Source organism: Neoarius graeffei, chromosome 24 (genome assembly GCF_027579695.1).
Source record: "Neoarius graeffei isolate fNeoGra1 chromosome 24, fNeoGra1.pri, whole genome shotgun sequence".
NCBI classification, from domain to species: Eukaryota; Metazoa; Chordata; class Actinopteri; order Siluriformes; family Ariidae; genus Neoarius; species Neoarius graeffei.
The window spans coordinates 51,761,269-51,778,528 of NC_083592.1; the positions used below are offsets into that span (position 1 = coordinate 51,761,269).

The 17,260-nt window shown below is 42.0% G+C and overlaps 1 protein-coding gene across 1 annotated transcript in view; it reads left to right on the plus strand.

Annotated features, from left to right (window-relative positions):
• Window positions 1-17,260, plus strand: part of prodhb (proline dehydrogenase (oxidase) 1b) — a 139,002-nt gene that overhangs the window by 20,858 nt on the left and 100,884 nt on the right. The window contains exon 2 of the mRNA XM_060907456.1: window positions 5,768-5,976. Coding sequence (XP_060763439.1) covers window positions 5,768-5,976 — 209 coding nt within the window. The remainder of the gene's footprint in view (window positions 1-5,767; window positions 5,977-17,260) is intronic.

Here is a 17,260-nt window from a genome sequence, read left to right on the forward strand (position 1 = left end):
CAAAGATATTTTTCCTGCTCTTTCCAGGGTTCCACCTGGGTTCTGAAAAATATTCTCCACTTTTTTTCCTTGAAAAATCAAGTCAAAGAAATATTCTTCACTTTTTCTTCACTTAGTCTGCATTTTTTTTCTTTGTCATTGACTTATCAAAGTGGATTTAAAGGAACAGTCCACCGTACTTTCATAATGAAATATGCTCTTATCTGAATTGAGACGAGCTGCTCCGTACCTCTCCGAGCTTTGCGCGACCTCCCAGTCAGTCAGACGCGCTGTCACTCCTGTTAGCAATGTAGCTAGGCTCAGCATGGCCAATGGTATTTTTTGGGGCTGTAGTTAGATGCGACCAAACTCTTCCACGTTTTTCCTGTTTACATAGGTTTATATGACGGAGCTCAGTATCAATGCGCTGCCGAAGCGCGCAGAAGGTGTTAGTACGCCTGTCATTATAGTGCGGACTTTCCATAGCATAGAAAATCGCTACGTTTCAATTTGTGTAACTGAACTTGTTTCATGTCACTGGTCATATAAACCTATGTAAACAGGAAAAACGCGGAAGAGTTTGGTCGCATCTAACTACAGCCCCAAAAAATACCATTGGCCATACTGAGCCTAGCTACATTGCTAACAGGAGTGACAGCGCGTCTGACTGACTGGGAGGTCGCGCAAAGCTCAGAGAGGTACGGAGCAGCTCGTCTCAATTCAGATAAGAGCATATTTCATTATGGAAGTACGGTGGACTGTTCCTTTAATCCAGGCTTATATCAACCAAACTGGCACAATTCAAATATTTGTCCAGATACAGCTAGTTCTCTCCATTACATATAAAATGTAGGCTCCACTCCGGCCTCTGATAAGAAAGACTTGATTTTGGGCAGCTTGTGCACCATCAAGCTAAAATAAACCTCTTTAGTTTGAGCTTACTGAAAGACATTTTAGCAGGGAATTATTCAAAAGCAGTATTAGGACACCCTTTTCCTTTTACTTCAACACAAAACTTGATTTACAATTGAATCGAGAAGAATCTTGGACCAACCAACAGTGAAGGAATCTGAATTTGCTGTCGATTTATGAACTGAACACAGAATGACACGACGCTTTTCATCATACGTTTACCACGGGGACTCGACACACCACGCCCCCTGAAACAAAGCCCTTCTGTTGCTTGCTGGCTGACGGCACTTTCACTTTGGCAAATTTTTTTTTTTTTTAAACATTACACCAACCCCTGTATTACTGACACTGTGTGACGTGCTTGGGGATGGTCGGGGCTCTGAGCCTGCCTCCCTCCGTGGATGTTTCGGCCCTTTAATCATCTTCAGTGCTTGAAGAAGCCAAAAAAACCTTCATCAGCTTAGACTGTGCCATTGTTCGGTTCACGTGGAGAGAATTACACTAACACACCAGGCTGATTAAGACGTGCTGCGATTGGTCAAAAGCTTGGCGCTCATGTGGTCATTACGTGTAGTTGATTTTATTTTTATTATTCACAAGCACACGCTCGTTGTTTACACTCTGGCTTCCTGATGTCTCTTCACTGGGGTTGGATTTCAGCAGACGGGGGGATTTCTTCTATAGAGGATTTCGACGTGACTTCACAGGTGACGTGACGCCCCGGTGTCCACCATTTTGAAGGTCAAGCTAGCTAATGTCAACAACAGTAGCTAGTATGTTACTGTAGCAATGTTTACGTTCAGTCATTTGGATGACTGTTAAAACCTTTCAGTCTCAAGTTTTTCCTTTACTGGATTTACTAGTTTACTGAGCTAGCGCGCTCGCTCCCAGCCTGCCCGAGCTAGCGCGCTCGCTCCCAGCCTGCCCAAGCGCGCTAGCTCAGTAAACTAGTAAATCCAGTAAAGGAAAAACTTGAGACTGAAAGGTTTTAACAGTCATCCAAATGACTGAACGTAAACATTGCTACAGTAACGTACCAGCTATGATGTTGTTGACATTAGCTAGTGCTAACAGCTAGCTGCTAGTGCTACAACACAGACACCGACCCTAATAATACAGTTCTTGGTCATTGCCTGGTAACAGCAAATTTATAAAACGGGCCATGTCTCAACAGACTAAGAAGTTATTTCAATGACATTTAATAACATTTTGTTTATCCTGAGGACCGAAAGTAAATGAAAATGTGAACAAACCTTACCTGTAATAAGATGGCGACCACCGGCTCCAGGGACGACCCGCTGATGTAGGCATGTTACCCAGCCTGACACAAAATATTTGTAGGTATCCAAACTCTTATACGCTTTCAGATCAATACCTGTGTATGGCGATGGGTTTTTAACGACATAGGTATACAGATCATGTGGGCCGAAGTCAGGTAAAGACGAGGGCTTCGTGTACTTCCGTACGTCAGTGAACAATCCTGGTGGAAGCAGGTAAACGTCGTTCTCTAAGCCTGCTAACCTCAATTTTTGCAAATACCTCTCCCTCTGCTCGCCCTGTAAATGCCCTACGTCGCTGGATAGTGAAGGTGTTTTCTGCATCTCGCTCCTTTTTCTTTTATGTTTTTTCCCTGGTATTTCCCACACGCCTGACTGCAGGTCAGGAAGATCACCCGCGCTGCAAAGCCAGAAAAAGATAGCCTGGTAACGTGTACGGATCACGTACACTAGCATCATTGATTTTCTGGTGATATCGCTTCTTACTCGCGTCATCTAGGCCGGATAAAATACTCGACAATGAGACTTCGTCATGATCAACAGTGTATCGCTACCGGTAGTCGCCGTATTTCTGACCGTCCAAATGGCGCCGGCTACTTGTTGACATGGCAACGGTCACGTGGGTCGAAAACCTCTATAAAAGATGACTTATGGTAAAGATGACAAATATATTCGTCACCTTGATGACTGCTCGTAATTTTCTCTCCATCACTGATGGATTATAATCGTCAATGATGAGCGCCAGCGGGAAATCTGTCTTTCTATAGAACTTGTGCTGCCTCCAAAAGAACTGATGCTAAAAAGAATGAAGGATTTTTTTTTTTTTTTGGTCCATCGATGACTGACAGGAAGTTTGAAGAATTTCCAGTGGAGCTGGAAAGAATTTTATGGAGAGGCAGGGTTTTTTCTAGAAAAATTTAGTATGAGGGCGCTCACCATGGCGAGGGAGCGAAGCGAGGGGGATGGTGCCGGTTGTCCGCCCCCCCGTGCGAAGCCTTTGAAAAATTGAGGCTCCAATGGGACATTCTGAGGCTGTCTGAGAGGGAAATTGTAACAAATTGTCTGTCAACATTGAAAAAGAAAGAAGTAATCTTCTTCTGCCCCGGACAGTCTTTGGCTTTCTTCCGTTTCGTGCCGTGGGATGACATCTTTAAATGCCCAAGTGTCAACAAAAACAACTCGCGAACTGCTTCTCTCAAAAGCTCCCGCGCCGGTGGGTGAAAGGTCATTCAGTCTCGAGAACTCTCGCTCTACAAGTCAGCTGACCTTGTATGTAACCCATGTCAAATCTCGCGAGAGCAGCCGCGACAAGTAAACAACTAAACAACATGGCGCCTCAGTCTGAAAAACGCCAATTCAGATTGTTTTTGCACCGCCTGGCGGTGTATCTACTATGATTGGAATATTTTTGGAGTAATTATAACGTATTTGATGATCAGGCACATTGTCACGTGGTGTTGCTGGGATGTTTTCACGGAGAAAAGATCGTTTTGAGAAAGATTGCATGTTGTGCAGTAGCATATAAGTGCATGGCCTTAGTGTGACTTGGGGTTCAATCGGCATTTCAGTAAGGGGGCGCGCTCCGAGAGTAAGAGGGCGCAGCGCCCCTGTTCCCCGGTTTAGACGAAAGCCTGGAGAGGTGTTCAGAAAATATTCTTGGGAATGATGTTCGTCTTTTGGGGTCGAAGATGACCTTTGCTTCAGCTTGGTGGGTGGTAGTTGTGGGTCCGGAGGTGACTGATGAGACCAGTCCGGTCTTTGAAGGTACGCCCACATGTCAATGTTCTACATGCCAAGGTTGAGTACCTTCACTATCTTTTTGTTGTATTTCGACCGTGGAGCGTGATCCGCACCAGCCACGGTGTGTTGGCCAAGGTGATGTGAAGCACGTTGTGTCTGGGGCACCTTTTCTAGCCCCTTCCTCCATGGAAGTGAGCAGAGTGAATCCTAAACAGGGCTGCTCAGACACCCGGGGGGCTGCCGAACTCTGCTGCTGCTTCGTTCCAGCAGGGAGTGATGACCCTATGCCCGGGGCTGCCTGTGTGCAGGTTCGTGACAACAGTGTCCATTGTTTTCGCACCTGCTGCTTCGCAATTTGAATTTGAAGCCATGACTTGCGCGTGACTTGGATTAGAGGTACAGTGAGTGCAGTTTTATGCGGAAATGAGCTGTAGGTTTTACTGAGCATCTTCCAGAACCAGCCACAGTTCTTCTAGACACTTTGACTGTCACACTCGCTTCTTCATTTCGCACCAAAACCCAGCAGCCTTCATTATGTTTTCTTTTTTAATCTGAAAAGTGCTCTCTTATGGAATATGCTGCTCACACATGTTACAAACTTAATTTTTTCTGTAACATTTAATTTTGTGCTAAAAAAACCAACAATGAATGTTTGGAACTCTCAAATGTTTCTGTAATGTTTTGACTCAAATGTAGAAGTCATAAAATAGAAACCGATGACAAAGTTTGTATGAAAAAAACAACAACACAGGGTGCCAAAACTTTTGCACAGTACTGTATATGCGAAATTGCCTATGGGAACACGGACAGCTGACATATACTGCAAAATAAGCAATTTAGATGCTTCTTGAATGATTCTATGGCAATATGTTTGTAAGGATCGTGTGATTTTAAATTGTCAAGTCAAGTTTATTTGTATAGTGCTTTTAACAATAAACATTGTCTCAAAGCAGCTTTACAGAATTTGAACGACTTAAAACATGAGCTAATTTTATCCCTAATCTATCCCCAATGAGCAAGCCTGTGGCGACGGTGGCAAGGAAAAACTCCCTCAGACGACATGAGGAAGAAACCTCGAGAGGAACCAGACTCAAAAGGGAACCCATCCTCATCTGGGCAACAACAGACAGCATGACTATAATATTAACAGTTTTAACATGAAGTCAGTTTCGTTGATGTTATAAACTCTTCATTGATGGAAACTTGAGTGCAAAACTGTTCATGACAACTGCAGTCCTAAAGTTAGCAAGACAACTGTAGTCCTCAGCCATAAAAGCATTACTGTAAGAGTCCAGAGCGTCCTCCAGGTGTAACCCTCAACTGTCCACACAGGGCCGTCCTTCACAGGAGCGATGCGATAAAACTCCGACCAGACACAGGGCACCAGGATGGATCAAGCAGGTCCGAGGGGCAGAAGAGGCCAGCATCTCAATCCCAGGACCAACATGTAACTCAGAGGGACAGATTGGGGGGGGAGGGAGAAGTTATCCATGCAGGAGCTAATGATATACGCCTTCGTCAGTCTGAGGTTACTAAGAGCAACTTTGTAGAGGTGTTTAAATTAGCGAAGGCGATGTCCGATGCTGTAGTATGCTCTGGCCCCATCCCAGTGTGGCTTGGCGATGTAGCTTACAGCAGGTTATGGTCGCTGAACTGCTGGCTGTCCAGGTGGTGCTCTGAAAACGGTGTGGGCTTTATAGATAAATTGTCTATTTCATCTCTATCGAGAGTTTGTGTATTAAAACATTTAAGACCAATTCGTCTGTAAAACTCCCAATATAGTGAGCTTCCATTTTACAAAACTGAGCCATCTCTAACCAACTACCTTCCTTAAATGTCCCATGATTCCCCTTCTGCAGATAATGGACCTGAGTAAAAAGCTGCTGGGCCAGACGCTGTTTGAGAAGTTGATGAAAATGACATTCTACGGTCAGTTTGTAGCAGGAGAGGACCATCAGTCCATCAAACCCCTGATTCAGAAGAACAGAGCCTTCGGAGTAGGAGCCGTGTTGGACTACAGCGTGGAGGAAGATCTCACGAAGGAGGAGGCCGAGACAAAAGAAATGGAGTAAGTGATTTTATTTCATTTCATCCAAGAGTTAGATTTCACAGTTATTCCATGAACTCGAGTCGTACATGAGCTGACGAGGCGCGTAGCACCGAATTGTCTGTAATCCATGTACGACGAGATCGAGTGGAATAACTGTTTTATTCCATCCACATTCACTGGATTTTGAGAAACGGAGCATTTTCATTTAAATTTTTTGCAAATCCGATAAATAAAAACTTTTATACAAAACGTCCGCTTAGAATGTAAACCAGACCTGGGCATTTTCCGGCCCGCGGGCCGCATCCGGCCCGTTGGTTCATTCTGACCGGCCCGCGTAAGGTTAATTAGAAATTACAAAATAAACGTATTTTCTAATTTTACCTCATGTATGGACTGAATGTGCATTGCTTTTATTTTGAAGTTGTGTTCAACAAAAACGCAACGCGCGCGACATGAACATGACATGAAATCCCACGAAACCTAATCCTGCGATAACTACTTCCGTAATTTGTCCAGACCAACCACAAACTTGTACGTCATCCTTCAAACGGTCCAGCCAATCACATAGTGTGACGTCACCAGCAGGCGCCGGAGCCCGAGCCGATCTGTAGATCTGATTCCTACACCGAATCGACTGATGATCATCTGTCAGCTGTGCTTCGCATCTCCACCTCAGACATTCAACCTGACTCTGATGCACTCGTTAAAGACCAACAGAGACGAGATTTCTCTCACTGAACAAATAAAAAACACCAAATGAGGTGATTAGACTACAAATGTGGGCATCATTATTATAATATGATGTATCCTGTTTGATATTTGGAGTAGAAAGACAATATTGTGATGTCTTTATTGTGTTTTGGGCTGAATGTGACTGAAAAAAAAAATGGTACAAACGTTCACATTTTGTTAACCATTGTTTTGGGAAATTTGATTGAATAAATGACATTTTTTGGAAGGCAACCTCGTTTTTTCCCCCATACTCTTACCAGTCTTAGCAGCTTGTAAAAACAATGTTATTTACTGCTTTATATAAAGAAATACAATTAATATTATGCAGAATTTAGTTCAGCCTTTTGGTCCGGCCCTCCACAAAATTTTCTGTTTCTCATGTGGCCCCATGGAAAAAATAACTGCCCACCCCTGATGTAAACAAACCGGTGAAATGACGGGAGCAATTTGTGAAAAAATGCGATAATAATAATAATTCTTGAAAAATAATAAAAAAGATAAGTTCTTACCATTTAAATACTTTTATTCCATATTTCCTTGCTTCTTTTTGTATTTTTTGGGGTTTTGTTTTCAAGTAGTTTTTATTTCATCCTCGGTTAGTTCAACACGTGCTGCCATTTTCTTCTTCTTTAGCATTTTTTTTGTTGGTTGGCAAACCAACTTAAAGGTGCATTACCGCCACCGACTGGGCTGGAGTGTGGAACAGGAGATATTGGGGGGAAAAACTGTATTCTTTTAGCTTTTTAAATACTTGATAAAGTGATATATCTGACTTAATGCGCTCCACCATTTTGTTTTTCTCTACTCATGGTATATGAGCTGATATCCTAGTAGTAGAGTAGCCAATCAGAGTACGCGATTGCTCATATCCAGTGAATGTGGATAGAATAATTAACAATTATTTGCAGAAGGCGATGTGAATAATAACTGAGATGAAGTAGAGGGTATTATTCACCGATATTCACTGAGCCTGAGGCGGATAATTATTTTAGTCTAAATACGCAAGTGATTTATTAAAAAAAAGAAAAAGGAAAAAAAAAACTCATATAAAAACAAATATTCAGGGCTCGACATTAACGGTTGTCCGCTTGTCCTGGAAAAGTGATTCTTTATGTTGGACAAGTTCATCGTCTCAGTTACTTGTCCGATTGGACAAGTGCCAAAATACGCCGATATTCAGGCTACATATCAAATTTATCAGTTTATTCACATGATTTCTGAAGCATCTCACTCGACATATTGTTTTGATGACTCGCCGGATGTTTCTCTTCGGAAAGAGCGATGTGCGCATGCGCAGTATTCTGCTTGTGAAACCGGCCAGTACCGCTTTGTGTATTTGAGCTGAAAAGTAAACGGTCGTTTAGCAGATCTTCCAGGATTTCGCGATGTTGCGATTTGCAACATCAACGCAAATTCAACCAATCCCCGCAAATTCAGGGCGGTGTTGCAATTATATCCAATCGCCGCAACTTTCCCGCAAATTTGACCAATCGTTGGCGTCGTCTTGAGGTGACGTCGACAAACTACCTTCCGCCTTACTTCCGTGTATACGTTCAAGAGAAGCAGCATGTGCGCAGTGTTGCCAGATTGGGCGGTTTCAAGTGCATTTTGGTGGGTTTTGAACATATTTTGTGCTGGAAAACGTCAGCAGTATCTGGCAACACTGCATGTGCGAGTCAGTGTTTATGTAGGCTTAAATTCTGTTACTGAAAGTATGTTATGTTTACAGTGAAGGACTGTGTGCACTTTACATTATTTTTTTACTTGATACAAGAAATTAATGGATGCCAACATTTTTGCCAAAATGGTATTTTATTTTCCATTGTTTAGGCAGCTTCAGCGTCATACTGTGAGATTCTGTTCAAATTGTTTTTTTTTCTTCTATGAAGCCTGAGCCATTTATTTTATTAGTTTATAATTATTGTTTAATTTAGTCTTCAGGAGAGACTGCCTGCACACAGTACTAGTATTAATAGTTTTTTTCTTACATGAAAGCTGAGGCATTTATATTATATTTTAAGGTAACTTCATGTTGTGCTGTGAGGTTCTCTGCACTTTAACTTTTGAACCAACAGGTGCATTTGGATAAGTAAAGCCTATTTTTCTGCATTTTTGTAGTCCTGGTAATCTTTTATATTGGTAAAGTTGTTTATAGGACCATTTCTCAGTGTCTTTGTTTTTTTAATCAATAGTTTTTCAGTAATAACTTAATATTTAACATATCACTCAATTTTAATCACAAAAAGAGAAAATCGCAACAATTTCTCGCAACTTTCACTTCCTCCCGCAATGTAATCGCAGCAAAAACCTAAAAAACACCGCAACTTTCATCGCAACCATTAAATACCATACAGGAGCCACAATGAATAATTAGACAACAACAATTAATCAGTGGAGGATATATATTCAAAGTTAATAATTTAAAAATGAAAATATACTGTATAATTTTAATTCTCTGGTTTTCAATTTCTCATAAATAAATTAATGATTGATGGAGTCCAATTTTTTTCTGCAGTGAATAGATTGTGTTAAAGTAATTCTGGTGAAATTAGTTTATTACAAATAGTTTGTTTTTTTTTTTTCTCAAATTTTTCTTCGGACAAGTCAACTTCACATTCGGACAAGTAAATTTCCTTTCAACTTGCCCGACAGGACAAGTGGTTTCAAAAGTTAATGTAGAGTCCTGATATTTCAAACTTCATTGTAATAAAGGCAAGCGCAGACTTGTGTCACTTATCTACGCCGATATTTTGTTTTGAAATCGATAGAATAAATCACAATCCCTTCTTACCTTTCAATAGTTTTAGACCAAACTTCATAGCATCTTTAGCGCTTTTAGGAACAGCATTTTCTTTCATCATTTGTAATTCTTCCTCACTTACGGTGACAAAGCGATCGGCCGCCATTTTGCCGAGTCGCTTGAGATGATTGAGAAATACTCTGAATTTCTCGACCAATCAGCACACGCGATTTTCTAAAATCACCTCTGTATTTATACTAATATTATTTATACATGGAAAAAGTTACACGTATGCAGAATCAGGTTATGCACGAGCCTAAATTGATTTTCCGGGCTCTGCATCCAGAGTATTCTCTTACATTTGACTTCGGAAGTAGAACTTCAAGTTGGCACTGAAGTTGGAATGATGTCATTTTTGACCTCCAGGCATTTGAGATACAAAATGGACGAAAAAAACATGCCCTGTGTCTGAAATCGCTCACTTGTTCACTATTCCCTACTCCCTATATAGGGGATTACTATATAGAGGACTATATAGTGAATGAGCTCATTGGTAAAATGAAAAGAAAAAGTTTTCGGACACTCGTCCGTCGCGCTGGTATTTACGTCATTACTGTCGCACAATTAAAACGTGCCAGATCACCCGGCTGGTGGGTTTTCAAAATAATAAATACACTACCGTTCAAAAGTTTGGGGTCACCCAGACAATTTTGTGTTTTCCATGAAAAGTCTCACTTTTATTTACCACCATAAGTTGTAAAATGAATAGAAAATATAGTCAAGACATTTTTCTGGCCATTTTGAGCATTTAATCGACCCCACAAATGTGATGCTCCAGAAACTCAGGCCAAGTTTACATTAGACCGTATCTGTCTCGTTTTCTTCGCGGATGCACTGTCCGTTTACATTAAAACGCCGGGAAACGGGAATCCACCAGGGTCCACGTATTCAATCCAGATCGTGTCTGGTCCGGTGCTGTGTAAACATTGAGAATACGCGGATACGCTGTGCTGAGCTCTAGCTGGCGTCGTCATTGGACAACGTCACTGTGACATCCACCTTCCTGATTCGCTGGCATTGGTCATGTGACACAACTGCTGAAAAACGGTGCGGACTTCCGCCTTGTATCACCTTTCATTAAAGAGTATAAAAGTATGAAAATACTGCAAATACTGATGCAAATACTGCCCATTGTGTAGTTATGATTGTCTTTAGGCTTGCCATCCTTCCACTTGCAAGTGGTAAGTGACTTGCGCACAGCGGCTCAGTCCCGAATCACTGCTCGTGCGCTTACCTCGCGCGCTCTGTGATCTGCGCAGGGCTGGAGTGCGCACCCTCCAGAGGGCACTCGCTGTTCCGGGCGGAGTGATTTGGAGCGCAGCCGCTGAGGAGGAAGCGATGAGCCGCACTGACACATTTCTCAACTTGCGTGCCGAATTAGTCATGTGATTAGCGTATCCGTGTATTGGCGTTGCTGTGTGCACGCGAATCGTTTTTAAAAATGTTAATCTGATGATCCGCTGATACGGTCTAATGTAAACTTGGCCTCAATCTGCTCAAAGGAAGGTCAGTTTTATAGCTTCTCTAAAGAGCTAAACTGTTTTCAGCTGTGCTAACATGATTGTACAAGGGTTTTCTAATCATCCATTAGCCTTCTGAGGCAATGAGCAAACACATTGTACCATTAGAACACTGGAGTGAGAGTTGCTGGAAATGGGCCTCTATACACCTATGGAGATATTGCACCAAAAACCACACATTTGCAGCTAGAATAGTCATTTACCACATTAGCAACGTATAGAGTGGATTTCTGATTAGTTTAAAGTGATCTTCATTGAAAAGAACAGTGCTTTTCTTTCAAAAATAAGGACATTTCAAAGTGACCCCAAACTTTTGAACGATAGTGTACATGCATGTATTTTTGTGATAAATCCATATTATACTGAGCACATTTCCCACATTAATCAATACAAAGTAGCTGCATCTTTCAGTTCTTTTAAATCAAGGCAGAATACTTTTTCTTCTTTGCTGCTGCTTTTTATTCAATCAAATTTGAGACTTTTTTAATTTGATTTTTTTCAGCGCGACTGCAGTGCATGATGGGATATAATGCTTTGGTTAGTGACCATCGGTTGTATACTACTTTTCGTGATGCATTGTGGGATACTTTGAGTGCACTATACTATATAGGGTGTAAATAATCCTCACTAAGGTTTCAGACAGCACTACAAAATGGCATCCTCACTATATAGTGCCCTATATAGTAGGGCTGTAACAATATGCGTATCGAAATCGCGATACGCAGAGCCATGATCCGTGTCGCGATACAAGAAGGCAGAATCGTGGTACACCCTTTCAAACTTCTCCTCAGCCCAAAAACAGAGGCGCTTCCAAACTTCAATTTATGAATACTTTACTTTTTATTTAAATTACATTTTAAACTTACTTAAATTACTTTTATTTTTTTATATCTATTAGTAAGTCGTTTTTTCGCCGACCTGCGACAATCTTCTGCGAGTCACGCAACGTCCACACTCGCCACTGGCAGAGCATTCATTTCTTTTAAGCGGTCGCCATTCTGGTTGCGACGCGGGGAGCGAATCTGTAAACAAGCAGCTCATTGGCTGGCTAGGTGTGCCACAAGCCAATCACAATCACTTGACCGGAAAGGCATGCAGTGTTGCCAGATTGGGCGGGTTTAGGTGCTTTTTGGCTGGTTTTGAACATATTTTGGGGTGGAAAACGTTAGCAATATCTGGCAACACTGAAGGCATGTCTGCTTGGGCGGAAGCCTTCTGCGGCAGTTACATTTTGACACGCGAGCAACGTTTCACCATAAAAATTCCGTAATTTCCATCTGTTTTCCGCGATCACAGAAAATCATTGGCCCTATGAGAGTGAGACAGTGAGAGAGCCCCCCCCCAAAAAAAAATCTTAACGGATTTACACGATTTGGAAAAATGACTTTTTCAGAACCGAAAAAACAGAGCTTCCGGCTCAACAGTATTATTTTGAGAAATAAAACAGTCTTTGGATATACATTTGTTCATTTTTGCATACATATTACTCATTCTCTGCAGTGGTCTGAATTATTTCTTATTAAATAGTTAGTGTAAGTAAGTAAATGTTAATAAGTCAAATTTACTACTTTAAAAAAACATTTAAAAAAAAAATCGTGGGTGTATCGAATCGTGGGTCAAAAATCGCGATACGAATCGAATCATGAGTTGGGTGTATCGTTACAGTCCTACTATATAGTGAGTAGGGAGCGATTTTGGACACATGGATGGACGCCTCGATGTTCATCTTTTGTGAGCAACAAGCAAGCCACATACCTGTCATGAGTGATGTACAGTATATTTACCTTCTCAAACAGTGAATTGTAAAGTTAATGTTGTAGATTTTACAAGTGCATACTGTATGTCTGAAGGTTGACTGATCTAAAGCAAATACTTGTATACTGGATACAGCACTGTTCTTTGTTTCCTTCTGATCCTGTTTTGTTTTGATGTCGTTCCCTGAATATGGAGGAACTTGCAGTTCAGTAATCTACTCCAAGTTCATGAGCAGGAATTTCAACTTGAGGGGCCGTTTTCTTTTGCTTTTCCAAGTCACAGGTTGCGAGTTACAAGTTACAACCTCTAGTCGAATTAAAATCACCTATCAACACCTATCTAAGAACTTTGCAACTCTGAGGTTGCCAGGTTTTTCGTGAACACATTACGTTACTGTCATTTAGCAGACGCTCTTATCCAGAGCGACGTACAACACGCTCGCCTCACAGCAAGATGGTTCCGGGTTCGAGCCCCGTGGCCGGCGAGGGCCTTTCTGTTTGGAGTTTGCATGTTCTCCTGTGTCTGCGTGGGTTTCCTCCGGGTGCTCTGGTTTCCCCCACAGTCCAAAGACATGCGGTTAGGTTGACGTGGGGCGGCCTTGGGCTGAGGTGCCCTTGAGCAAGGTACCGAACCCCTGACTGCTCCCCGGGCGTTCTGGGCTGCCCACTGCTCTGAGTGTGTGCGTGTATTCACTGCTTCAGATGGGTTAAATGCAGAGGATGAATTTCACTGTACTTGAAGTGTGCATGTGACGAATAAAGGTTTCTCTTTTTTTTTTTTTTCTTCTTCTACTCAGAGCAGCCTGGGAAGCAATTGGGGGTTGGGTGCCTTGATCAAGGGCACTTCAGCCATTCCTGCTGGTCCAGGGAATCAAGCCAGAATAGAAATGTCAAAGATGGGTTCTTCAGTAGCGCTGAGACATGTAACAATATGGCTTCATTATTGGCCGGCTTATGAAATAGCACTTGATCCAGCGCATTCTGTTATTTTACATTTAGATTTTTATTAGCTCGTCTGTCCATAAGGCCGATGAGCTGTTGCCATGGCGTGGCGTCCGTCATCTGTCCGTCGTCCATGATTCAGTTAAATCGTATATTCTCCGTCAGTTCTCTACAGATATCCGTTCCGATTGTTTTGTTTGAAAGAACTCATCACTCTGCACAAAACTTGGTTCAGTGTTTTGTCAAATTTTTTGCTAAACAGCAAGAATTGTATCTCCTCTCTCATTCAGTGATGAAAGTCTTCCAGATTTACCCGGAAATCCGGGTATTTGACAAAACTCTTGAAAATCTCCGGTTTTCCAAATGGAGAAATTGATTTTTCGGATTTTTCGGATTCCTAGACGCAGCGTAATACTTCGCATCGTCCTTGCATGGGCGCGGTCCTTAAATAGCCCAAACATAGTTCATTGATTAAAGACAGGTGTTCTTTGTTAACAGCGCGCGTGCCGGAGCTCGTTAGGCGCGTGCGCCCAAGGCGCGCTTTCAGGTGCACGTGCTAAGGCGCGCAGGACTGACACCGTTCTGCGCAAGCGCAACACAATCGCACTAGAAAGCATGTTCAAGCTGCCAGTGTAGCTGCAGTCTTTTTAGTTGCAAATTACAAGTATTTCCTCGTGTTAATAATTCGCCATGTCAAAACAAGCAAAACTTTCCTCCTTCTTTTGACGTGAAGAGAGGTAAGCAATTTATTATATATATTTTTTTCACATCAAAGTTGCATGTTGTGGTTTCGAAGCTAAGTTTTAGTGCCGTTTCTAGAACACAACATCAAGAAAACGTGGAAGAAACAGCAATAATGGAAGAGCCGGTTTCTAAGCGGCAATGGTAATTATTTTTTGTTACATAATGCACTCAGGCTGCCAGTCAGTGCGTGACCCCCCCCCCCCCCCCCCCTGAAAAATCCTAGCTACGCCCCTGATTTACATGAGGAATTTGGTATTCATTGGTGTGTTTAAATTTACAGACAATACGAACTAATGTAAACAATTGGCTTCAACTCGCATAAATCTGAATTGGAAATGTTTAGTTCACTTTAGCTTCTGCAAACGCACAACTCTACTAAAAGATTGATAAACGAGGCTCAACGTCCCCAACACTGAAACCTGAAAGCTTTAGAAACTCTAAGGCTACGTTCACACTGCAGGCTGAAGTGACTCAAATCCGATCTTTTCGCCCATATGTGACCTGTATCCGATCTTTTATTGACAATATGAACGACACAGATCCGATTTTTTCAAATCCGACCCAGGCCGTTTGGATATGTGGTCCTAATTCCGATTCCTATCCGATCTTTTCATATGCGACTTCAGTCTGAACCGCCAGGTCGCATTCATCCGACTTACACGTCATCAACAAGCCACAAACGTCACTATTCTGCGCTGAAGTAGGCGGCGGGTCTCTCAAAAAAAGTTACAACAACATGGCGCATGACCACAGGCGCAGATAGAGGGTGGTACTCGTCCCACCCAGATTTAAATTCACCTCGTTTGGTCCCCCCCACTTATAGGGAGGAAAAAACGTCTATGCTGTCTTTCTTTGCATAAGGCAAACCTCACGGAAAAATCAAAAGACTAATTACCATTCGGTTTATTGAGGTGCACAGCAGTGTATACATAGTTGCAACAACTCACATAAAACAAAACAAAGACTGATATTCGGTTGGTTGAGCTGCGCAGACTGCACAGGTTGCGAGCTCGAGCTTGGTTGCTATGGTTACTAACAACAAGTTTGACAGGCATATCGGGGTTGGGGTTCGTTTGCTGGCAGCTTTGTCCCCCCCAGTTCAAAAAACGTATCTGCGCCCCTGCGCATGACATCAATGCGAGGGACGCTTCGGGCTGTGAAGGTTCTGAATCTTCTCAATGGAAGGACGCAGAGGTTAGGGAGCTGATTTCCATTTGGGGGGATACAGCTATTCAAGCTAGATTGGATGAGTCATACCGCAACCGGGCGGTTTTACTTCCGTAAACACTGGCCATGCTCACTGCGTGTGACGTCGTCGTATCCTGCAATGCGCATGCGGAACACTTTTAGGTCGCTTTTCGTTCATACTGAGGATCACATACAAGTCGCATATATTTGTTAATGTGAACGACCTCACAAAAAAATCGGATTTCACAAAAAAATCGGATTTCACAAAAAAATCGGAATTGAGCATTAAGCCTTGCAGTGTGAACGTAGCGTAACAGACCTTTACTTTTTAACAGGACTGTTTTGGGATTTTGCTGAGTTTACCTTCAACTGTCTGATTTTTTTTCAAAGTAATGAACTGTGTAGCCAGGAATATCGCCGCGTTTTCTAAACGCAGTCCTGAAAATTACTCATTAACTAGGGGAATTAAATTTGATATTTTTGACATGTTAATCATTAATGTACATGAAAGAAAAAAGCTTAAAAGTTATAACTTGTTTTAGTGAAAATAAGTACTAAAATGCACTAGAATGCACGTTTTTGCGTGTTTATGTTATTAAAATATTTTTGGGGGGCGTTGCCCCCCCCATATCTTAGTTTGACTTTAGCCTAGGTCACAACCGGACGTACGATTTTTTGGCCATGCGATTTTTGGCGTTTCCCAAATCGCTGCGTTATTTTTTGTTCGTGGAGAAAGATGCACGTTGGCTGTAAGTTTGTCTTGCAACCTGAAAAAAACGTAAGCGCCCGTAGAGTTTGTTTGACATGACAAAGAACCTCTGCGGCCAGTCTACGGCTCGAAAATCAGCACATCACACGCGCGCCCTCCGTGCGTTTCACGCGCGCCCTCCGTGCGTTTCTTGCGTTTTTTGCACGTAGACCGGCCGTAGGAATACGTACGGCCGGTTGTGACCGAGGCTTTTCAAAAGTTCAGGGTTTTTTTCTTTGCTCCACTTTCATCTCTACTCATTTCTCATCTGATTCTGATCGATGTTTTGGGTAGATCTTCCCTTGAGGAACAAAACTTGGTCGTTTGTTGGCTGATTTTCCTGTTGTAAACAATTTGCTTACAGCTTTGTTTATTATCAGTTAAATCGTATCTCCTCTCTCAGTTCTCAATGGATTTCGGTTCTGATTGTTTCATTTGAAAGAACTCGACCTTCTGCACAACACTTGGTCATTGTATTGTCAAATTTTGCTAATGAACTGCTAATTAGGTCAACTTAACGAGTTTTTGGACTTTTCACAAGAATTGTTCTTGAACTTCTCACCCAATTTCAGTTCTGATCAATGCTTTGGGTCGATCTTCCTTTGGGGAACAAAACTTGGTTGTTTTGTTTTGTTGATTTTCTTGTTGTAAACAGTTAATTTACAACTCTGTTTACAACTTTGTTTATTTCCAGTTAAATCGTGTCTCCTCCCTCTGTCAGTTCTCAGTGGATTTCAGTTCTGATTGTTTTATTCGAAAGAACTAGGCCTTCTCCTAGTATCTCCTCTCTGATTTATCATGCAAATTCAGTTCTGATCGATGTTTGGGTAGATCTGATCTGATCTTCCTTCGGGGAACAAAATTCAGTCCTTTG